This window comes from Gavia stellata, chromosome 11 (genome assembly GCF_030936135.1).
Source record: "Gavia stellata isolate bGavSte3 chromosome 11, bGavSte3.hap2, whole genome shotgun sequence".
Lineage (NCBI taxonomy): Eukaryota > Metazoa > Chordata > Aves > Gaviiformes > Gaviidae > Gavia > Gavia stellata.
Window position 1 is genome coordinate 19,088,600 of NC_082604.1, and position 24,109 is coordinate 19,112,708.

A 24,109-nucleotide genomic window follows, 5' to 3' on the forward strand; every position below is an offset into this window, starting at 1 on the left:
CCTGGGCTGTTTGTGCGCCTTTTGTTCGCCGGTAACCTTCGTGAATCAGCTAATTAACCGCATTAGGACGGCTCTGCTTCCCCGCCTGAGCGTTATCGAGCAGGGCAGATCTGGGGCAGCGCGCCAGCTGGAGCCCCAGTTGGCTTTGCTGTGTGGTCGGGCAGCTGGGAGCCCCCGCGGAGGCTGGGGAAGGCGCCCGGGCAGCAGCCGGGGTAGGTAACACCCTGGTGGGGTGCCAGCGATGGGCAGTGAGGGTGTGAAAGCCCGGTGCTTGCTGTCTGGGGAGAAAGGAGCTGGCCCTGTCCCCCATCTCCCCCTTCGCAGCACGGAGGTGAGAGCCTGATGCACCTGGGGTTGCATTCCTGCTTCACAGCCAGCCCTGAGTCCCGTCAATGGGTGTTTTCCATTGCCATAAGGCATGCCTGTGCCACAGGGAGCCTGTACAGATGGCTGGAGAGGGGGTGGGTGCGATGGACCCCAAAACCAAGCGGAGAGCTCCCCTAAAACCAAAAGCGTGTTGTGCATCACCCTCCTGTGCTGCCTTGCTGCTTCTACCCAGCAGCTCTGCAACACCCCGTCTTGGAGGGCTTCCAGACAAAGACGTGGCTGAAGGGCAGTGAGGATGAAGTTTTCGTTTTACAAGCTTCACCCCAAATCTCTCCGTGCCAGCCCCCCAGGCTGTGCGTGGCCCCAGCTCTGGCCTGCTTCTCCCTGCCTCCTTCCTCCGCTTCCCAATGTGCCTCTGTGGACTCTGGCCGTGTGTCCGCGCTCTGCAGGGCCGCCCTGCTCTTGCCGCCAGGTTTCCGCAGGCTGCCAGGGCGGCTCGCAGTTCTCCCAATGTGGGGGGCGAGCTGCGTGGCAGCCGTCCGGCTGGTGGGGAGCATCCTCCCGAGCATGTTCCCTGCCCCGAGGCTCTTGCAGAAACCAATGCCCTCTGCGTGCTGGCAGCTGGAAGGCACTCGCGCCCGCCACAGGAGCTGCGGAGGCCAAAACATCCGTTGAGGCCAAAACACCCCGGCTGAGAACAATGAGCCAGGGAAAGTCACAGCTGTCGGCTGGGATTCACCCACTGCGGCTGCTGCTGCTGAATCCAGCCGGTTCCCTCTCCCGGGCACCACTCGGCGGCAGCTCCAGATGAGCCAGGGTTTTTGTGAGCATCTGGGCTCTGGGAAGGGCCCTGTGTGGCAAAAGGCTCCTCGCCTGGCCCAGCCAGGTTTCACCCCCACCAAAACTGCCCATCTCGCCACCATGCAGAGCCTGGCATGTGGACCAGGCTGGGGGGGAGGGTTTCCCTCCCCTGGAGATGCCTGCCAGGCATCTGTGAGTTTCCAGGTGGGAACTTTTTTGGTAAATAAAAGGAGGAATCACTGTATTGCTCCCTGTTCCCACTGCTCCCCCCACCTGACTTTCCACAGAGGGTAGTACGGGGCTGCCCTCGGGCCCCGGCCAGAACCTCCCCTGGGCACACGGACGGGTGGTGGCACACACATCCCAGACCTCCTGCTCCGCTCTCACCCTTTCCAGCCCCACTCTTCTCTTTGCTGGGGCCTTTGCTGCCCCGGTGCCAAGGGCCACATGCCAGGGAAGTGACTGCTGCCCACGCCATGCTCAGACCCTGGGGACAAGACACGCTGAGGGCACCGTGTTGGCAGTGTCTCCTGCCCCTTCTCCCAGGGGTCCCAGATCCCCATCAGCCCCGCAGGGAGGGGACACGCAGCTCCTCCTGCCTTGGCCAAGCACAGGCTCCTGCTCCAAGCACCCGGGGGCCCTTCACCTGGATTTTGAGTGGTGTCTGGTCAGGCCACGCTGGTCCCCCCTGCCCTACCGGGGCCTTTCTGCCGCCTGGATCCGGCCCCCTGCTCTCCCCCGGCCCCGGCATTTGCTCCATCGGTTCTTTAAGGGAGGCTGAGCGCGGCACTGGGGGATGCTGGGGGATGCTGGGGAGGACTGGGAGAGTGCTGGTCCAGGGACAGGAGCGGGTGAGCTGCCAGCTATTTCCCACGGAGCCACTTGAGGGCGGCAATGACCCGCCGCAGAGCCGCCAACGAGGGACCGGCCCGCTCCAACTGGGTGAACTGGGCGAACTGGCGCAGCCGGGGCCAGGCGCGTGCGGGTGGGGAGGGAAGGGGCTCCGGAGGGTCCCCTCGGGCCGTTTCGGGACCCGCGTCCCCTCCAGTGCCCTCTGCCAGGGCAGCTCACCCCGCGGGAGCCGCAGCCACGCGTGTCGGTGGCCGCCTAACTCCCCGCGGAGACCTCCATCGTGTGCGGCTCTGCAGGGAGGGCATCCCCGCAGGCGCCTGCCTCGCCGGTAAGGTTAAGTGGGTGCGGGAGTCCAAAGCTTGTTTTCCATTAAAGAAGGCGGCATCCAGGTCAGACTCAGCCCCGCTGGGAGCATCCCCCTGCTACGGGGGCAGGGGCTCCCCGGCACTCGGTTGTAGCTCAGCTTGGCAAGAGGAGACGCCTTCTCCCTGTCTCTGCCAGAGCCATGCTGCGTGTGTCTAGCCAAGCATCTATCCTAGAACACGGAGGTACCTGCTCTCAAGACCCTCGACCTGTCATGGTTTTCCTTTTTGGATGCCTTTTGTCTCTCCTCTTTGACAGAGATACCACCATTGCTGGGCGTCGTTCACGCTGGGTGCAGAAGGCAGTTTTCATTGATGTCTTCGTATGAAGGCTGGCCTAGCATAGGTCACGCTGCTGAGAAGACTCTGCCCTGTGACTCCAGCAGGCTGAAATCCATCAGGGAGGTCTCATGAGAAAGCTGCTACAACGGATAACGCTCTTCTCATGGGGATTAATGGTCCAACTTCAATTCACCTAAAAAAAAATTGTGCTATATCCCTCCCACATACACCCAGTGGCTGAATTCAGGATCTGAAATGAAGCATTTCATTTCCCTGTGCCTCTCCTGAGAATCTCAAGCCCAGCCACGGGACAGGCTGACCAAGGTGTCAAGCGATCATAAAGCTGTCCGTGATGTTTAACAGCAGAAGCTGGAGATGCCCCCTTCCCAAGATTTACACGTCCTAGAGCTAGAGGACAAGGGCAAAGAGTAGCAGCAGGGCTCAAGGAGCCTGTTGTAGCAAAACTGCCACCATGTGTCATTAAAGCTGCACATGCACAGGGATTGTTGGTATCAGCAACCGCAGCCCCAGCTGTGCTTCAGGGAGCTCAGCCCAGCACAGGACTGATGCTGGTGGGCTCAGGGGAACACAAATTTTCCGAAGGGGTTTGAGCATCCTCAGGAACTTAGAAAAGCAGAACAGTGTGCAGTGCTGCTCAAGAAATTGGTGACTGGGCAAACAGGACAAACTGCCCTGAGGGATTAACGAACAGAAATGAGGCCAAGGAGAAACCTTGGTCAGAGCAGTCAGGAAACCTTTCCTACGTGGTCAGCTGGAGGAAGAGAAATTTAACAAGGATATGGGGGCTGTGGAAGAAGCAGGACTGTGGAAAGCCCTGTTCTGCTGCTGACTTGAGTGACAGGAGCTTGTGCCCACTGTGAGGCATTTTTATACCAGAAAAGAAAACGCACAGAACTAACATTTCTTCCCTTCTTTGGACGGTAGGAATGTTTTAATTGAGAAATTTGTTTTAATTACATTAGGTGATATCACAGTCTATTTTACAAGTGCAGGGTTAGAGGATATGTGGACCAGTTGCACAGAAATCCAGTGAAAGGATAAAAACCTACAACATGAGAAAAATGAGAAGGTTAACTTAATCCCCCCAAAATGAAACGCATTGAGAGTTTGGTGTGAGTGGAAATGGGAGATTATACCAGGAAGTACAAAGGATGAGACTAACATAATTTACAGTATTGGTTCTGCACGACCATCGTTTGCCTGTGTTCAGAGACAGCCTCTATTCCCCAGTGCGTCGCTGAGCAGATGGTCCTGTCTCTGAGGGTTTGGTCTGGTCTTGTCAGAGGAGAAAGCAAAATAACCGATGGGCAAAGGTCACAACCCACGTTGAGTTGGTCCCCAGGGTCACCGCCTACAGGAGTGTCTTCCACTGGATAGTCGGGGGGTTCTGCACCAAGAACTGTATGGAGGAAAACTAAAACAGCTCCAAAAAGCCCCATCTCAAATGTAGAAAAGTCTCACTCTGGAAGTGCTTACGAGAAGGTCGTCATCATAGAATTTGGTTTCTATAATAACATTACCACTGTGGAAGGAAAAGAGAAAGAAGAGGTATTAGAAGAACGCATGAACAGTAGAAAATGGCTGCTCCTCCCAATGCTCTCACAAGCCTGGGCTGACGTCTTACCCCCCACAACATAAGCTTTGGTTTGGAGCCACGTGCAGTGAACATTGTGTCCTGATCCAGGGGCCATCAGGGCTGAAGGATGTCTCCACTGCATTCCTACCTGGAACAGTTCCCCCCATCCCACTCTTGTGGCCCCGCTTCTGGGCTCAGTACCATGCAGGCTGCAGAGAGCACTCACAAACAGCAAAGTTCTGCCCACTTCTATTGCTAAAAATAAACTAGCAGTCCCAGCACCTTCAGGCCCCTCTCTCTTGCAGTGAATTGTGAAAACTGATGGGAATTCTTTTTATATTCCCCATCTCTGTCCTCTAGTGCTGAGCAAGCTACTTCAACCAACTTGACATGTCATTTCCCTCAAGAAGTGCTTAAATGCAAACGCACAAGCATATTTTATACAAACTGCAATGGAAATGTAGATTTCAGTGTGACAAAAGCTCTGATGATGTAAGTTGCCGACTTTGAGATTTCGGTAGACAAAGGTAAGAACTTCAGGGTCACTACAACACCTGGGCGCCTGAGCAGTGTGATCTGACCATGTCTAAATAACCTGGCTCTTGAAAATCAAAGCAGCAGTCCCATCTCCACTGTGGCTCTGGTATGTGTAACACTGGCAAAGCTAAAGCTGGCAAGAGCGTAAGGTTTTTGCTGTGGCGTGCACAATGCTTGAACTCAAATGTCAGGGAATGTTCTCAGTCTGATATGCAGTCATCCTGGGAATCCTTTGCGCAGAGTGCCTTGGTTAGCACCAAATACCCCATCTCCGTTCTTTCCTGCTATGGAAACACCAAGACAAACATGAGGTCTTTGGGAATATCAGAAAGTGGGTGGCTCTCCAAGTCTTGGCAGCTGAAAAAAGCTGATTTCTTTGGGCCACAAACCCCCTTTGGATTTTTTTGGGCTGGTGATTCTACTGAAAAGCCTCAAGAATGACTTTATGACACCTCCATGAATAGGAGAGAGATCTGGGCTGCCCACTACAAGTGGACAGACTCTAGGGAAAGAATGGGACACTGGAAAATCCTCAAGGTCACTTGAGAACTGGACTCTCACAACCTCCAGCCCTGAAAATGCCTTGATTTCCCAAGATGGTCAAAACCAACTTGTCAGATGTCTTTGTTTCTTTACTCTGATTCCCAAATCTGACTCCTCCTGTACTGACTGAAAGCCACCAGCTCTGGGAGCCGAGGACATGTGTAGCACTTACAAGGTTCTGAGCAGACTGTGCCAGGGAGCACTATTCGAACACTGATGCTCTCTTCTAAGTCCGCTCTCTCTTTGAAACGTGCTGTAAATAGAAATCAGTGACGGTACCTTCCATCCCGGTGCCTTCTCTATGCAACTGGCTTTCCTCCAGACAGGGAACGAGAGGGAAAACGCTCGAGAGGAAGGTCTTCCAGAGGACACAGTGACCTTGCAGTGAGACTGGCTGCTCCCTGTCTGCCTCTTGTTGGCAGGAGGATTCCCATACCCTTCTGTCTCTGCTGGCAACGTGCTCCTCATGGCTTGCCAGCACCCATCTAGCACTGCAGGGAGGGTGGCTTTTTGTCAGTGATTATAGCTTCCCAGGGGCCTCCCTCAAGGAGCCTTTTCCAACATCCCACCAAAGCTTGTGCCTTGTTGTCCACACTCAGAGCAATGCCAGCATGCATTATTCTGGCACAAGTCCTAGGGATCGTTGACCTACTCAGAAGTCAATGTGCAAACAGCGGCCAGGACTAGACGTTTCTGAGGAAGGTGTGTGAATCCCATTACAGGTGACTGTAAAATGACTGTTTCCTATCTGTTAAGGGTATTTTATCCTCAGATACAATTCCATATGACTAAACACATAGTTTATAGTCCAATGTAAAAGACACAAAGCTTGGCAAAATGGTACAGTGATGAAATAAACGCTAGAGCAGCTCCTACGGGTGATACATTGCATGAAAAACAGCCACCTTGGACAAGAGTCAGTGATCAATAGCTGGATTTGAAAATGGCCCAAACATCTCTTTTTTTTCCCTGGATGTAAGGGGTATTAAGCTACAAAGCATTTTAAAAACCTTCCATGGTTCACCTTTCAAAAAAATTAAGCAACTCTAATAAAGGATCAGTTCCACTTTCTCCAAACTTTCACTGCTATATTAATGCAAATTGGACCTCTGGGAAAGAAGGTAATGCGGTTGGCTTATCCCCTTTTATCTCTCAACAGCTAACAGTAGTGAGGGTGATTCAGAGTTGGTAACAGCTCCCTCTCTTCATTCCCACTGTGGCCCCCAAGGAAATGCCACACACTGGTTTTTCTTTGCCTGCTCTCAGATTCTGTAAGCCCAAGGCACTCACGTTAAAACGTTAGCTGGCATCATCTGTGATTCAGGTGCTGCCTCTATCAAGGACTGCCAAGTGTTTGTGGAGTTAGGAATCACAAAACCGAATTCAAAGAACCATTCTGCAAAGTAAAAAGAAGATCCAGAGGCATTTGAAAGAAGATAAAATCCACAAATGGTCCTCTTGCTTTTCACCTGACAGGCTGGGGAACTCCCTAAACTGTCCTGCTGTGCTGCCAACATTTTACATTTAAATTACTTTGTACAGCTTAAACTGCACTGAACCCTGCCCTCCTCTTAAAGCAGATACTCCCTTTCTAAAACAGCTGATGGTAATGATGAAGTCACACCACTTCCTTAACATTCAGTGGAAATTTCATCACACCTAATTGGGAACAGGGAAACCACACTCCCCCTCTTGCAGACGTCCCCAGATCCAGTTGAGACTACGTGTACAACTGGTTGCCTAAAAGACAAGGAGCTCAATGTTTTAGCTCTCCCCTCCTCCACCCCAGATTAAGAGTAATACTGCAGTGAGGGAGATCACATGTGCAGCTATGGAGTCACACGGACAACACTCGGTGGCACTGCTGTAACCAAAGTAAACCAGAGGCTCCTTTCGTCTGGCCTCCAGTCTGGCAGTGGCCAGCACTAGGTGCTTCTGAGGAAGATGCATGAATCCCCCTAATGGGTGACTCTAAAATAACCTGTTTCCTTGTCTCAGGCAGCCTGCGGTGGGTTTATGCCCTGAAGCATGATTACCCAGATTTTTTGCTTACATAACAAAGTGTTAATACACTTATGAAATGCTATCCCTAATACTGTGGCCCATTAGTCCTGACAAGATGAGTGCTTCAGTGCCACTCTGAAAAATTAAAATCACCATGTTCAGCCCATTTTAGTTTCTCTAATCCCCTCCACACTGGGGGTCACTCTCTGCACTGCAGCAGGACTGCACACAGAGCAGATGCGTACCTTCTAGACACTGTCCTTTGAAATAAACTTTCTGTTCCAGTCGGAATTTTTCCATTTGTTCTGCTGAGGAAAAGTTTAACTCCCGAGACACTGCTTTGCATTTCAGGATTTTTTTAGGAACTCGAGCTGTGAAACAGGTAAAGAAGCATTATTTGGACACAATAAAACAAACGCAGCTGCTTCAGGTGCTATTATAATATAGTTTGAAATAATGGTTAGTGTTAGTACAATATCATAGTACCAGGAGAAATGCAAACCCAAAAGACTTTGTTTTTACATTTGCAGGAGTGAAATCCAAGATGCAAATAGGTTAAGTACCTTGCCCAGAGCCAGGAATGAAACTTGTGACAGAACCAGGGGTACAACACTGATCTCTCAGACTCCTGGTTCTTAGCTGTTTATTACTAAAAACCACAATTCTTCAAGTCAAAATATGAGATTTTTACTTTAGGAAGTGTGCTGAAGATCACAAGCAGCCGAAGGGCTGCTTAGTACACCAAGCGTGTTAGCCCTTCATACTTCTCCTTCCCTTTCAGACTATGCATCCCCAGCAAAACACAAACAGCCATTTCTCAGCCCAGCAGGACTGTTTCAGCCATCTCACATAGCTCTGGGAAGTAGTCCTGTAACAGTATGCAAAATGTCTGTTCCCCAATCATTGAAACTCACACAGACAGTAAAGTCAGTACCAAACTAGAGACTTAACAGAGAGAGTAATAATTTGGCAATCCAAGGTATCTGGGGTCTTGCAATGGGTGAGATACCAACAGCAAGTGGCAAACTTTACCTGGTAGACATTTCATAAGGCTTTTTTTAGAGGTGGAGGAGTAAGAGAAGGGACAGTTTGGAAGCATTGATTAATATGCTGAAAGGTCCTAATCAGGAGAATACGGGGGTGAGTCAATATACTAAAAATCTCCCAAGCCTGTCATACTTCAGTGGTGTGATTGTACATAATCCTTCCTGCTTCTTAGAAAACGTTTCATGTAAATTTATTAGAAATAAAGAGGGGAGGGAATACAGCTGGCACGTGCTTTATGAGCCAAACTGTTCCTACATGGAAAGTGTATCAAAACATCCCTGAGCAGACAGCAGGCTGCTGTTTAATAAAAGGAAGAGTCTACCAAACCCAGGCAAATCCATCTAATGTAGAACAGTTTAATGGGGTAGGACCTTGACATGAAACCAATCTAGAGAGCCGGAGGGTTAGGGAATGTAAGCTACCATCCTATCCCATGGAGAAGGACACAGCCCATGGTTTGGTGGTTTTTTTAAAAAAAAAAAGTAAAAAAGAAAGTTAAAAGTGTAAGGGAAGAGTTTTAAATGTAAAAGCTCTCTAATTATTTTTAGTCTTTTTTTCAGCATAGAAAGCTGCATGGCACCATCCTTTACTGCCCTCACAAGTACAGACTACAGCCTGTTGTGAATAAACATCCCTTCGCAGTTAAGTGTAAAATGACTTGTTAAAACTATTCTGCAATTTACTAATTACATTTCTTTCATCCCCAAGACAGACTGCTGAGAATGTTTGGTTTAATGTTGTAAAACTACAAAATAAAAGGTTACTTTTAATAAAAGCAGGACTGTGTAGTCTTTAAACCCCTGATCTAAGAGATTTTAATTGCTATTTATACCATCAAGCAGAAAATTTTAATTGAAATTATTTACTTCAAATTCATTTTACTTTTATACCTCTTTTTTCCATTAAAAAGATAGAAGAGAAAGAAGTTTGATTCTCCTCAGTTAGGACCATTTTAAAACATGCTGAAATGCAGGTACGCATAGACTTTATCTTAAATTTAGTCTGCCTGTTGTTAACTTGGGGATATACTATACCTGCACATTTATTTAAGCACTTATATAGCTAACATACATTTAGTTAGATACTTAATTCTGATTAGATTAGAAAGTGATGAGACACATTTCTTATTTACCAAGCAAGTTATTTTGGGTCCCACTGCATTTAGTTAGAAATGGGAATTCAATTAAAATATCCATATCATGTTTTCATACGGTTTACTAAAACTACCCTAAATATTTGGGACAAGTAAGAAAGCAAGCTATCTCAGCCAAAATTATTTTATATTTCAAACTACATACTTTCTTAGATAATGAAAAGATTATTTGTATTTCCTGAATGAAAGCTGGCTGTGGTGACTGGGAACAACACTGGGGATTCTACAAGTGCTAGGCCTCAGCAGCTTACTCCAAGATCTGCTTGTATATTGGAAGAAACCAAACTTTACGGATTTGCATCTCCCAGATTGCCTCCCAGTTTTGAATGCACTGTCACTGAATTGAGCTGACTGGGTACATGGGAAAGCTGTCAAAAGCTGGTTTACATGCTTAATTACAGTTTCAGGTGCTCAGTCAGTGATTTTCACTACTTTCAGCAGTTTAATGTTAAGGCTTCGTCAGCAATCCAATACCACATTAATATTCTTTTTATTTAATCTAAGAAGTAAGTTTAGGTAGTAATACAGTATCATGATTTGAAACTTAAAAGAGTTCATTTTTTTAAAGAAACCTGCACTTAAATCAAATAGAAGTCCTGTTTAAAAGGCAAATAGAAGTCCTGTTTAAAGGCAATATATTTTAGTCACTCTGCTATGTATTTGATTCTTTGTTTGCTATGTCTAGAATGTGATTTGCCCTGAATGGCCACAGAACACACACACATAAGTACTATATAATAACCTCAAGACATACATGGCCTTCATTTTAAAACAATTATTCTGACTGTTCACTGTTTCTGTTGCAGGACTGTACCAGAATCACATTTCCCCAGACCTTTTAATTCAGTCAGATTATCCTCCTTTGTTGGACACCTCTCCCCTTTCTTAACCTATTTATTGAGAATAACCTACCCATCTCAGCCTTCTTTTCTTGCTAAGCCATACAAGAACGGCTTTTTTTCTCTCTTCTCCTAAGGAAGACCATCCTCCCACCTGTAATCTTTTCAGTGGCTTCTCCTAATAGCTCTTCTCTGCACCTGTTCCAGTTTGCAGTCATCCATCTTCTAGATGGATGACTGAACTGCACACCAGATAAGGTCTTAACAATTCCTTGTACAATGGGCATTAATCTCATGCCAGAGTATGCTTTAATTAATTCCCCAAGCTCCTCTGATGGAGGTGAGGGTTCCTGTTTTATATGTGAGGAAAATCTGAGACACAGCGAGGTGATACGATTTGCCAGACTGAGAAAGATGGCAGGAGGGAAATGGGGCAACCCAACAAACCCTCACGAGACACAGGTCCAGCGGTCCTCTCTGCCCCAAAGCACTCCCTTCTGTAGTTTGCATTGAACCAAGGCAGTGCAAGAGTCGAGACAGGGTGAAGAGCATTCAAAGACTAGCCATGCGTCCAAGGAGAAGCTTTTGCAGCACAAAATCTGGGAAGACTGGAAATACTTTTGTCTGATTTTCTTCTGCTTTCAAAAGCCCGATTCCTCATTTCTCCTAGGTCTCCTGTTACAGTTATTTCAAGAAGGCAAAGCATCACTAACCTGCAGTTTAAGAAATAATGACTTACCACATTTCTTTTGAAAGTTGTATTTCAATTGCTTTCCTACAGTTGTATATGAAGGTGCTGGAATGTTTAACACAGGAATCTTGTACAATAGGCATGAGTAAATATCTGTTAAGGCCTATCGGCAGTACTGTTTGCTCTTAGCACTGGTATGAGAATGGGAGTACAGGTTAGCAAGGCTGAAGGAGACAAAGCTTGGAAAATGCTCTTAGTAATCAATGAATCACAGCTTTGCTTTCCTCTAGCTCAGACCTGCATCCTCTATTCCTGGCATCAGGCCCCTCTTAAGCTGACACAACCTATTACTGGTCCTATTAATGAACTATTGTCATAAAGCAGATGAATGTTGACTGGGGACCAAATGTGGAGAAGGCAACTTGTTTCCCGGGTGCCTTAAGCTGGCTTTGAAACAGGTATATTGCTAGAAGACTACTGGACTCACAGTATTTTGCCGCAGATCTTCTGTACGCTATCTGGGCAGAGAAGGATCTTTATACGCTGGTTGTCTCCTTCAGACACAACAGATTTTCTAATTTATGGGAGAGGTAAGTCCTGGTAGTGACAGGCAGAACTCAGTCCTCGATATTTCACCAAAAATACATCAATGTCACCAGCATAATTAAATTATCAAGTTCATTCCACTTACTGGAGATCAGCTGTGGTACTCACGTAATAGAAAAGCCTTCAAAATCAATTCAGTGAGGTCAGACTCTTCACAGAGCCAAAGCAAAGCTCTTGGCAAGGGATGTTACCTATCACAGTGCTTTGTCACAAATGAGGAAGATTAAGGGACAGTGAAGTCCTCTGCTATTGAGCGAGGACAGAAGTGGAAGGGCAACAGGCCTTTCTAGCAATGGTAAAGGGACAGGAGAGCAGAGCAAATGTGTCATGTATGCCATTTTAAAGCAGAGGTCAAATTTAGCACAGGAGAACATTAGGACAGTTGTGGCTAGGCAAGGTAATAACTGTGTATGCTTCTTCCCCACTGGTTCTCCATTTGACCTCTACCTTGACTAAACCCTGTTGTTACACTGAGAAAAGTCAATATATTTTTATACTTTTCATTTTGGAACCAACACTTGGTCTAGCAAAGGTAGGCCACTCATTCCTTACCCAGCTGAGCTCCCTGCTTAACACTGTTTAACTTCTCCCTTTTGCCAGCCACTGATCCACTCTCACCTGTCTTGACGTGTCCCTAGGTTATTGTGGTGGAAGCCTGTGATGGTGTGAAGTCACAGCCAGGACATCTGTCCTTCAAAGCAGGGGTACGCTCACAGCTCCGGTGACCCACACATACAGCACCACCCAGCCCCAAAATGCACAGTAAGGCCACACAGTACCTTCATGCTCCACTCCAGGTACAGACAGATCTTCTGTTCCTTGCCAGAGGATTTTCCCTGTTTCTGCATCCCGAAGGTTCATCCAATTTCTGATTGGGAAGCAGTTAAGGAAAACAAGCTATCTACATCCCTAAATGCTGCATCTACTATTCTTTGCTAAGCCCTGAAATAGGCTACTCCAGCTGAGTTTCAATCATGTTTTCTGATTCTCAGGAGGCCAAGGAAGAGAGACGCTTTTTCCCAGAAAATAAATGAACAAACCAACCCTTGACCAGAATGAATGCAACAAGAGTTGTATAGTCACAGATTCGGTTTTCACTTTAGGCTGAAGCTTGTTAACCTCATTTATCATTTTCCATTGCTTCTAAAGGGTAAAGGCAATGTCACTGTGCTGCAGAGAAGAACAAACATTACTAACAATAACAGATAATTCTACACAAACAATTGCTGTTCTCCAACATTTGAAAAACGCTAGAAAAAGAAATACTTCCTATATAACATTGGAAAAAGAAGTGTATCCAATCGAGCTTGTTTTCCTAGTTTACAAAATATTAATATCAAGTGTTGTTCTATTGCTGTTGACCTGGTAACTGCCACTCATGGGAATTCTTCAGCTGCTGAGTGCTAAGCAAAGAGAGATCCTCTCTTTTCACTCTCAGCAAGTGAGGCTGTGCTAGCTTTCAAAGAGCCCAGACCAGTGAATTAGTCATTAAATTTATAGGCAAGTATAAAATCCTCACATTTTCAAAGCGACAATTAATAATGATCTTAAGAACACCCTTGAAAAATCTCACCCATACCATAACTCAAACATTGACACAACAGAACAAGGAGCCTGCACACCTGCCTGATGCCATTTTGAACGGGGATATAGCTGTCAGTGAGCCCAAGGCCCTGCAGCAGCCTCCTGCTCCACAGCTCATCAGGATGCCTCCGAGGAGTGACTGGCATAAATGCAAACAGCCTGAACAGCGCAGGGTTTGTGAGATAAGGCCACCCAAACCAACACCTTTCCAGGTGTTTCCTTTTGCTGGTTTATGGCAGCGTACCCTTTGTACTCGGTATTTCCTAGACAAGATACTGGAAACTATCTGGGAGAAGGGGAGAGACCAACTGCTCAAGGAACTGACTGGGGAGGTAGGATAACAGAAGAGAGACAATATGGACCTTGACATAGATATAAATAGGAGCTGTCAGAGATATGCATATTGAACTCATCCTCTAACATACATAGTTTCCAGGCAGACTCACACAAACTTGTCACATTGATCAAATTTTTCCAGAGCTCCAGGGAAAAAACAGATGCTTTAGCAAATTTTGCATTACAGGGTAACATTTGTTTTAAAATTACATGTGTGGAGGAGGGAAGGGAAGATGGCTGCTTCAGCACAGCTGTGAGGAGCCTTTCCCTTCCTGAAGGCTGGCCAGACTTCCCATGTCCCACTGAATGCGCAAGGGGGAGCAGAAAGGTGGGAATGCATGCACAGGGTCCATTTACACAGGCATGGCCTTAGAGCTTCCAAAACTTAGCAACAACTTGGAGCACGGGAAGAGAGAGCGTAGGGCAGCCTGCTCATGTCCTTCTAGACTTGTTCTATAACACACACTATCTACCACTTGTTCTGGGATTAAGGCAGGAGGGAAAGGGGGAGAAGATGGAAAACATCATCCCTGGAGGGCCCCGTGTGCCACCTCCATATCCTGGCAGAAAGCTGGAAAGTGGAGATCTCTCCCCAGCTACCAAACCAAGGGAGATGGGGGCTGTAGGCTGGCAAGTCAGACAGAGAAAATGAGCAGCAGCATGGCAAGAAGAACGTGCAGCAGGGCTGGGCACTTCACGTGGTGCTGGCTGGAAAACTGAAAGTCCCCAGCCAATGCAACCCGCAGGATGGAACTGCCCCAACCGTAATTTAAAATGTCAAAAAAAATCCACCATTTTTAGATACATCTTCCCACAGACAAACATACAAACTAGCTAGGGTGAAGCTATTTGCATAGAAAGCAGAGTGCCATCTATCACATGCCATGTATGACGGAAAAATGAGACAATCTGAGCATCTCACTGACAAATTCATTTATCTTCACAACACCTTGCGATGCAAACACTCTTGACTATTAGCAATACAGTAATTCAATAAATTGGGCACTTGATTATCAAAAACCTGTATTACCTTTAAAAAATTATCCTCTTCAGAAGTATTTACTTGTTATTTGTTCACTATCAATATCAGTGGGAATTATGAGCTCACAGGTCTGGCCATAGGCTATGTAGTGCCAAACTGAGCAGTAGACAAGGACCTCTGAAATGGAGATGAAACACTAACCAGAACAGCAAACCCAGCATTGTACAGGAACTGATCCAGCCTCTCAAGTGCTATACCAGTACTCTAACTAATAGACCATCTTCCTTTTTCCTTGCCATGCCTTGCCTTACCTTCTTGTCCCTCTTCCCTTATCAATTTTTGGAGTACTTTGAAATCACATTTGCCATTTTCAAAAGTATTACATCAGTAGCGCCCTTCAAAAAGTATATGTAGCCTCACAGCTTAATTATTATCCTTACTTGAAATACATTGTTATAGAGTGATAGTGACCTACTATTTCTGGTGAGAGAAAACACTACTATAGACTACTGACCCCTGTTGCTTCTCCCTATAAGGATTTATGTCTCATTCCAGTCCAAGAGAGATGATACAAGTTATGTTGCCATGCTGAACAATGCTAGATATGTTAACATTTGGGGCGTTAGACTTCTATAAAGTGCTATCAGACTTTATTCTGTATTGATGTTCCACTCTAAGAGTAAATCCATGCAGGACAGCCTGCCCCATGCGTCGTATTTTGACTGTCAAATTAAAGATGAAGAATAAATAAAAAGCTCAAGACTACATCCCTGCTGATGAGGGCGTGCAGGTCAGCAATGCATGCCACAGTTCTTAGAAAATATCTTGTATTTAAAGGTTTAGTGTCAGTGCAGCCAAAGGCTTTCTGGCCTAGACAGAACCATGTGCAGGTTAGAACATGCTTTTCCAACTTCTGCAAACAAAAAAATGAAATCAACCTGCTTCAGAGTGTATACACAGATTTAAAATATGTGGATCCAGAAATATTTTAAGGGATCAGAATACTCTAGCCAGTTCACAAGTTTTTTCCCAGTAACTAAAATTATTAAAAGGGAAGAACAAATCATCAAATCTTAAAATTGCACACACACAATCCTCTTCTATAGAAAAAACTACTTCACGTTCAAGAGATTCATTCTTTAAAAAAAAATGTTTAAAAAGAAACGGGCATCCAAAAAAAACCTTCCTAAGTCAAAATCGAGATAATTTATAAAACTTAACTGTAATGGAATTAAAAAAAAAAAAGGCAAAACCCATCACAAGTGATTTTTTGGCAAGGAAATACCTGACAAAGCAGCAGCTGTACTGCTTACCTAGTTAGCAGCTTATCACACTATTTCTGTCATCTTGGATAGAAAGGCTGGTACTAGGACATACCCCAGAGTGAAGAAAATGGAGATCTTGAACCAAACCCACACACACTGTTATCTTCTAATGTGTTTAATTGGTTTAAGATTCTTCCATCCCAGCATGAGAGATATTGTTACTAAAAATAACAAGTGCTCCATCTTCTGAGCAGCAGTGGAGACCTGCAGGCAGGATGAAGAGGGCATTTTAAGTATTATTGAGAAGGAGAAAGTAAATTAATATAGGTTTAACACAATTACTCTTTTTGAAGAGGCTCATGTCAAGCCACCTGACAGAGGTAGCTAAGGAGAGCAAGTAGAGAGCCAGGCAGTCACAGCTTTGAGAAGTTAATATATGAAAAAAAAAGGAAGAACAATAGTATATTCCTAATTCAGCTTCTCATTCTAAAATCACAAGAATACTCTTACAAGATTAAATTTTCATTCTCCTGGATTTTGTTTTTTTTTTTTTTTGTAGGAAACAATGTCTGATTTAAGACTCAATAGATCAAATACTCTTCAATCCTGAAGGCAAGGAAGGATTAGGTAGAACAGCAGAAGGAAGGGTGTAGTGTTGATCTATTTATATTCCCCCCACCTATTGGGTCAGCAAAGTCTTACATAAAAGCTTTGTAGTAGCTGGAATTTGACTTGCTTTATATACATGACATGAATTAGCTTCCTCACAGACCTACTTTGCTTAGCCTGATAAAGGGAAATGGTTTGTGCATTTCTAAATCCAAGTTTTGTTGTCTTGAATATCTCTGATCTCAGAACAGAAATTCTTTCTTTTTTGTATCTGTCATAGACATCACTTCGTTCAAACAAATCAAAATATACATACTTATCTTTAAGTAAGTGCTTTAGCATTGCAAAAGATTCCCATGTATTAACCACAGTGGTAATTAAGAATTACCTCGAAGGAAGAGAATGAGTACAAACAAAATTAATTATTAAGGTAGTATGGAGTTAAAGAAGTTCTGCCCCAGTCTCCCTGACTATTATTTGTATGTTGTAATGTTTAGCGCTTTTTGAATATCTCAAAGGCTGCAGCAAACAGTAAGTGTCATTTCTTCCATTAAAATCGTCCATTTCTCATTTTATTCCCTGCTGTCTACACCATTCTAAAACTGCACTCCTACCTTTCATAATAAAAGCAAGCCTAATGTTCATAACCACTCCTGGAAGGGAAGGTCTTTCATCATCTTTGCCAGCATTTTTTTGTGTGTGTGCATGAAATGCAACATTAAGAACAGTTCACTACATGCCAGGTGCAAACAGGATCTCAACAATTAAGTGTAATAAGAATTGTCCTATGGGATGAATGACAGAGACAAGGTGGAGAAGGTGGAACTTAAAGCCCTGAACAATTCAGACTTACATCTCAGTTGCAGATCCAGAGAAGCTTCTGATCTGGACTGCCCAACTTTCACTCCCGATTTTACATTGTTTTTCGTGAAAAGCAGACACAACCAAGCACTCATGACATGGGTGAGCATGTTACTTTAAAGAATGTTACAGGTAAGTAAAGATCAACCTTTAAGGATTATATTTTTATCAGACGTATTTTCCCAGAAGAATATTTGCATCTCAGTTGTTTCAATCCAGTCTGAGGAGTAAGGACCAAAGTAAGTTAGGCAAAATAACTGCCAAACTACAGGGTTATGAAGCAGACCACCCAAATGGCCTTATGCTTCTACTCCACTCATGCCATTCATCCTCTAATCTTTCCAATCTCTAATCTCACTTTTTATTACAACTCCCAACCCCCTTTTCCACAGAACTCTTAATCGTGTGCTTAAATTTAAACGTATACACAGACATTCTGCTGAATCAGGTCCTTCTGTTCACTCTGTTTGCGCTCAAAAGAAATGCTGCTGTCTTTGGTGTTTAATAAATCACAAGTATATATGTTGGCAGTGTGTTAAGAGAAAAGGAATCCTTCCTCCTAGCCTAAGGCTGAAATTCAGTGCAAAATCATATATGAAGGAACTGAATGAGTGTCCATCCATTCTGTCTAGTAACAGAAGTACCAAAACAAACACATAAAATGGAAGCTATTTCTCAAACATTACTGGAGCCTTTGGGTATAGGACTGTCAACTTCTCCTGCTTTCAGGCAGCAGCACACTCTCTTGGGTTCCAGATTAGTCAGAAAGTGTGCTATGAGAGCTCTTACAGGAGCAGGTATTTTTTAAAACTCTGCTATTACAAACCAACTTTCCTGGACTGATGCACAATATATGGGTTACTGTGCTTCTCCAAATGACGGGAGATGCTGGGTACTGGAAAGGTGCTCTATTAAATCCTCAAATGGAAGGAAGCCAATTATCCCTTCAAAGCACTCCTGACACTCCTGTACTCACTGTAGAAGAGCCTGCTTTTAAAGTCTCCTGCACAGAACAAATTGCCGTGCAACAGAAGCCAGGGAGATCCACAGATTAATGATGTGAACCACATGACAAAATGCAGCAAAAGTCCTCAACAACCAACAAAGTCATTTCACAGCAAATTATGTAATCAGAGGGATATATTTAACAGCTATAGCATCACAGCAAAAAAACCCCCACAATATCATATATTTGTATACTTTGTGCTTCCCTTTTTACTTTCCCCCTTACATCTTTGCTTGCAGATGCCGTCTATATGGATCTTGTATCACCACATATTTTTATCTAACATCAGACAATCCTGGATTAAGCTGTTCTTAGCCTGTACTTGGAAAGACAGTCACACATATTAGTGAATACCATGTCAACCTTACCTTGATTGTAATAGAAAATTATGCTAATAGGGCAGTAGCTAATATTGCTACATTATATTATATTAAGTAGACCTCAGATCATTTCTGCTATGTAGTAAGGTTGGTCCTGTTGTCAAGCTACAGTATTCATTGCTACATGTCACATTCCCCCTGTAAGAACTTAACAAAGACACTCTCTGCACCTTGGGTGACCATTTTGAAAACGAGCTATGTTCCCACCGTGAAAGTATTTCCTGCTTGAACCTCTTAATATATATATTACCTTAGCATGGCTCAAGTTGAGGCACACTGCAAAAGTCTACAACAAAAATGCAGCATAGGTCAATTCGTAGTCAGATCAGCTGCAAAGAGATGCTAATCAAACTAGAGAAATACAGAAGCCATTTAACTTGGCATAATTTGGAAATGCAGTAAACCCATGTCCAACATTTGCTAATAATTTTATGCAGACTATCCAGTTTAACATCTGTGCCTTTCAAACAATTTAAGTTGAATAATACAATTACTCACTATTTTCATCAAAATGGACATAACATACATCTCTACTTCCTAGCATCCTGGTGACGTCATGTAGCAGAATTAGGCACAGCGTTTGCTTTCAGTTAGTTTACATTTAATTTTCACTCTTGTCAATTTACTGTCTGAAAGTATTCAGGGTGAGATATCACCAAATCTTAAGTTTTTAAATCAGAATTGGTGACACCTGTAGTAGGCTTAACAAAAGCAGGTACTTGTACAAAACCAATGAAGATGGAGAGCTCCTAGATTCTGGAAAGAGAAATGTCCAGCATGGCCAGGCAGGGTGGGAGAATGTGTTTTGTTTCTTCAGTAATACACAGCAATATTGCAAACTAAGCCAGGCTTCCATTTCCCTGACTTTTCCTCTCTTCCTCAAACCAAAGGAGCAAGAAACAAATGGATGTACATTTTGAAGAAGAGTTACAGACCTACTGAGATGACGCTAAGGGTCATCAGGGGGAAAAAGGTAAAAAAAGAATAAATTACAGTGGTTTGCAAATAGCTGAACTAGGGACAGATGTAGACACTATTGTTACAAGATCTACCTCTCTTTTGAGATGAGTCTGATGTTGTAGAAGCTTAACTCTCTTACAAATTCAGGAAATTTTTGTCACTGCTGAGCAGTAAGAACCAACTTAGGCATTTGCAAGCAACCTTTGATTTCCTCAGACAAAAGCAACAATATGTGACATTCCCCAGCAGCTCCTGCCTGCAGCAGATGAGAGGTCTGGCTTGTTACCCCAACGTACCAGCAAAGGCCAGGTAGACAATGCTGCTGGAGCGCGTGCTAGGTACTTCTCTAGGAACTAAGCTCAACCTAAAAAGACAACCACTTCTAAGCTCCGAAAGAAAATACCTAAGATTTGAGATCCCTAACAATGGAAGTTAAAGCAAAAAACAAAATCCACTTGTGGAACATAGAATACAATGTTGTTTAAAGTGGGAATAAGCTCCAAATTAAATCTACACACACAAATCGCCAGCTTAAGGGGCAGGTTCTCCCATCCGAGGGAGCAAGCTGCTTTCTGTACCAGATCCGTGGAAGTGCTTTGTTTGCTGCTATTAGAAATGTGTTTTGTTTCTTCTAGAAACAGATGTTAAAATGGTTCATAGAACCAGATAACAGTGCCAAAATAAAAGCAAGCTGAAGCAATGTAATGGTTTTACCCTGCTTTCTGCTGCCTCTGTTTTTTAGGCTATTCTTTGGCTTCTCTGAATAGGCTTGACAGAATTCCTTTATATCAATGCCTCAGCAGGGAAAACAACATGCAATCACATCTGAAGATTGCTTTACATCTTAGGTAATAAAACAATCAATAACTTAGAAAAACTCATCATTGCTTGCAGGACCATCTCAGAAGCATGGATTGCACAAAGAAAATTATTTTCTCTTTTCCAGTGCGATAGCTCTCAACTCCTCCCCACCTTCCCTGCATTTTAAATGGATCTCAAAAATTAGCATGTTAGAAAAGCTTAGGCTCATGCTAAGAACCCTTTGAATATTAACATAATTAATGTCATCAGTAATACTCTGAGTTTGCAGAAACAGCAGGTGAATCAATGGGAATAATGTATTCATCCAAGAAAAGCATGTGACGTTTAAAATCCACAGGGCTTTATCAGAACACAGTTTTAAAGTGGGTTGCTTGTAGTTCAGTGGAACAAGCAAAACTGAATTTAACTAAGGAGAAAGCTAATAGAGACACCAAGGGAAACTAAAAATGCAACTGAAACATAAAACACCGGGACCTCCTTACGAAAGATGCCCCAACTATATCAAAAGGTGAGGCAGCTCACAGGACAGCTTGAGAACCCACCCCAAGGAACGCTATGACGAGGGAGAGGCAATTAAAAGAAGAACATTCCTGCAATTTAAATCTGGCTGGAGAGAGATTTTTTAATCCAGAATGCTTAAAATTAAGTTAAAAGCTTTAAACCCCAAAACAATTTGGAATAAAAAGAGCGTGTCATTCAGTTTGCCCACTTTTTAATTTTAGCACATCAAACAATTTTCCTTTCTGCAAGTGAATGCTGAAAGTGATTCAGCGATTGAAACAACTTCATTTTGTCTTAACTACTTCAGAGCATTCAATCATTTCAACACAGCTGAACTATTATGATAATATTTCAAGGTTCTCAGCAATAAGTGAACTAGAGGGACTTTCATGGAAATAATCTATGAAGGGGTTCTGGTGAATAACTTCATTTTCATAGATGAGGTTGTAACCAGAAGCCCTCAGAGGAATTTACCTCCCTGTAAATCATTATGGCCTATTGTTCTTTACAGACTTGAAACGCAGGATGTCACGACAGTCATGCAATGAAATTAGCTTTAATGGAATGAGGTATTTTGAACCTTGATATTTTATACCATTATTCAATTGTTTTAAAACATGCATTATGTTGATTTGCTTATAAAGGAAAGCTTGGCTTGATTTCATGTCATTTTTTGCAACACTGTAGGAGTGGATTTTTTTTACACGTCTATAAGGATCTTCACACTTCCCCATACTGACAGGACCTCAGCAGAAGAACAAAGACTTCTTTGACCAAATTTTTAAATGGGATAAACATGGCTGCTTAGCTGGCGTTTTCATATAGTTCCACTTGAATGACCTGTACCCTTGTCTGAAGCGTGGAAAAAGACACCCTAAAAGGCTTTAAAAAGGCAGTCTTATATAGCACTGTTTGTGGCCAGTTGATGCCTTTGTTTCTTGAAGGCCTCTGCAATAATTTCTCTATTGAGCGAAGCAATGTTTATTGAAAATGGCATAGCTGAGCATCAGCAGGTTCCCCTGCTGTTCGGTTTATCTATCCTCTGAGCTCCAAGCAACATCTCGGTCTGAAAGTTCCCCCTGGTAAAATAAGCAACTGACAACACAAAAAGCCTAGATGACTTCCAACTGCCAGTGCTTATGTTGTGACTACATGCTTTTCGCCCATTAATGTTTAATTTCTTTTTTTTCTCCTTCGCTTCATGTCTCTTCTTACAGAGCTCTCTAACACACGAGCCTATTGAGCTCCAAAGTCTAATTCTGATCATCCATACATTCAGATTCATGTATTTTAGAAGAATATGTGATTTACTGGAGGTATTAATATATCATCTACTTCTAAGAACAGATCTGCAGATTGGAAGTTGATGGGAGACGGGGCTTTGGCATGACGTCATTCACTGTGCTACCAGTTTGCACAGCTTCGTATTGTCATTATCATCTACCCTGGGCTACCCCAGATGGGAGCCAAATCCTATAATTTAACTAGAAAGATAGGATGTCCCACTGAATAGGCAATACACTACAGCTCAGTGACTAATAACTTAAACAATTCCTAGTACTACGCTGTGCTACAAAAACTTCGAATCATGTTCTCAAAGTAGCTTTTTAATAACTGCATATTGTAGAGCCTGGAAGATAAGCATGAAGACTTGCCCATAGCCACACAATGAATCAGTAAGAGAAAAGGATAGAGATCCCAGGAGATGTTTGACTTCAAATCTCGTGCTTCAATAGACAATACTGCCTCTCTCTTTAGACAGCCAGGAACTGTGCTCTCTAGCTAATGGAAAGTCTAACTTGGAGTGACTCTGCAGTAGCACAGATTGCTGCAATCATTCTACGGAGTAGGTGCCAGTGGTTCTGTTCACGCCATGTTTTTCTTGCTTTTGGTGGTTTCTCATTCACCCTAACTAGAGAGCAGGGTGGTTCTGAATCACTGCCAAGTATTACTAATGGAAGTGGGGGGCAGGAAGGAAATAAAGATGACTGGTTGCAGAATTGAAAGTACTTTTTAGTGTCTAAAATGGCATATTAAAGCAGGACAAAAAATAGATGTATTAGCTCTGACAATAGAAGCAAAATGCTTCTAGCTAGAAAAATGAGTAAACCTCTGAAACTTATAAATAATATTCTCGTTCATTAAGACAACTTAAAAACACCAGAAATATGAAAGAGGAGAGTCATGGGGGAAAGTACCAAATTTGTTCCTTTCTTGGTTCATTTTAATTCAAACAGAGTTCCCATGAAAACGCTTAATTTCCTTTTCTTTTTCCTTTTTAACTCTGGACACTCAAAGCATATTTTGAGCGCAGATGAAGTGCTTCAGTGAAGTCCATATATGGGTCATGCTTAATACCATAGGTTGTTTCTTTGTTCATTTAAGACTAGTAGTCAGCTAAGTTAAAAAATCTCCCCTACTCTAAAAATTAGAGATGCCCCTGATACGTGGTTTCTAACATGCTTTTATGTACAAGGCTTCCTTCTACAAAAATTCATTAGGTATAAAAGGGAGCCCAATGAATGAGTGGAAACACAGCACTTTTTCATGTATTCAAATTGTCCTCAAAATTGCCAGCTCCGGGAACTGTAGCAATAATTTTGCAAAACATAGTCAACAGTTAATCTGAAAGGACAAATGCTATGGCTGTTCATTGCTGGCAGGGATAGGCAGGCACCATTTTCTACAAAGTGACCATCCATTTTGTGCAGAATGACATTCAGAGATTACCGACTAAGGGACTCTTAAGAGCTGAAGCAATATAAACATACTTTGTTTAAGTCCAAACAGCCTCATACCACCTTCATTACATCAGCACTCTCAGCATCAGACTCGAACACGGGCAGTCAGTGGTTGAACCGTTAGTCTAAATTTCAGAATAAATGCCAAGTCCTGAAGCTTTTTGGTTAAAATGCTAAAAATAAGCTCTCCATGACAGGCAGAGTTGTGCTTCCAAAATGAATGCCACCCAACCAGCCCTATCACAAGGATCCACGAATGGACCTGTAACGTTGAGATGCTCCCTTACACTGTTTTGTAATGGAACTGTATTTTAGGACTAGCTGTTTCCACATCCAGTGAAGCTTCCCAGAGCTGGATTGCAAGCAGGCAGTCACTACGGGGAAGTGTCCACCCTGCTGCATCTTGCCTTGCTTCCTTTTT

At 43.7% G+C, this 24,109-nt stretch overlaps 1 protein-coding gene across 1 annotated transcript in view; it reads right to left on the reverse strand.

Annotated features, from left to right (window-relative positions):
• Nucleotides 1-3,552: 3,552 nt before the first annotated feature.
• Nucleotides 3,553-24,109, reverse strand: part of PDE6D (phosphodiesterase 6D) — a 39,414-nt gene continuing 18,857 nt past the window's right edge. Inside the window, exons 2-5 of the mRNA XM_059822634.1 lie at nucleotides 12,421-12,509; nucleotides 7,551-7,676; nucleotides 6,592-6,697; nucleotides 3,553-4,167 (exon numbers count right to left, since the gene is read on the reverse strand). Of these exons, the coding sequence (XP_059678617.1) occupies nucleotides 4,086-4,167; nucleotides 6,592-6,697; nucleotides 7,551-7,676; nucleotides 12,421-12,509 (403 nt within the window). The 3' untranslated portion in view covers nucleotides 3,553-4,085. The remainder of the gene's footprint in view (nucleotides 4,168-6,591; nucleotides 6,698-7,550; nucleotides 7,677-12,420; nucleotides 12,510-24,109) is intronic.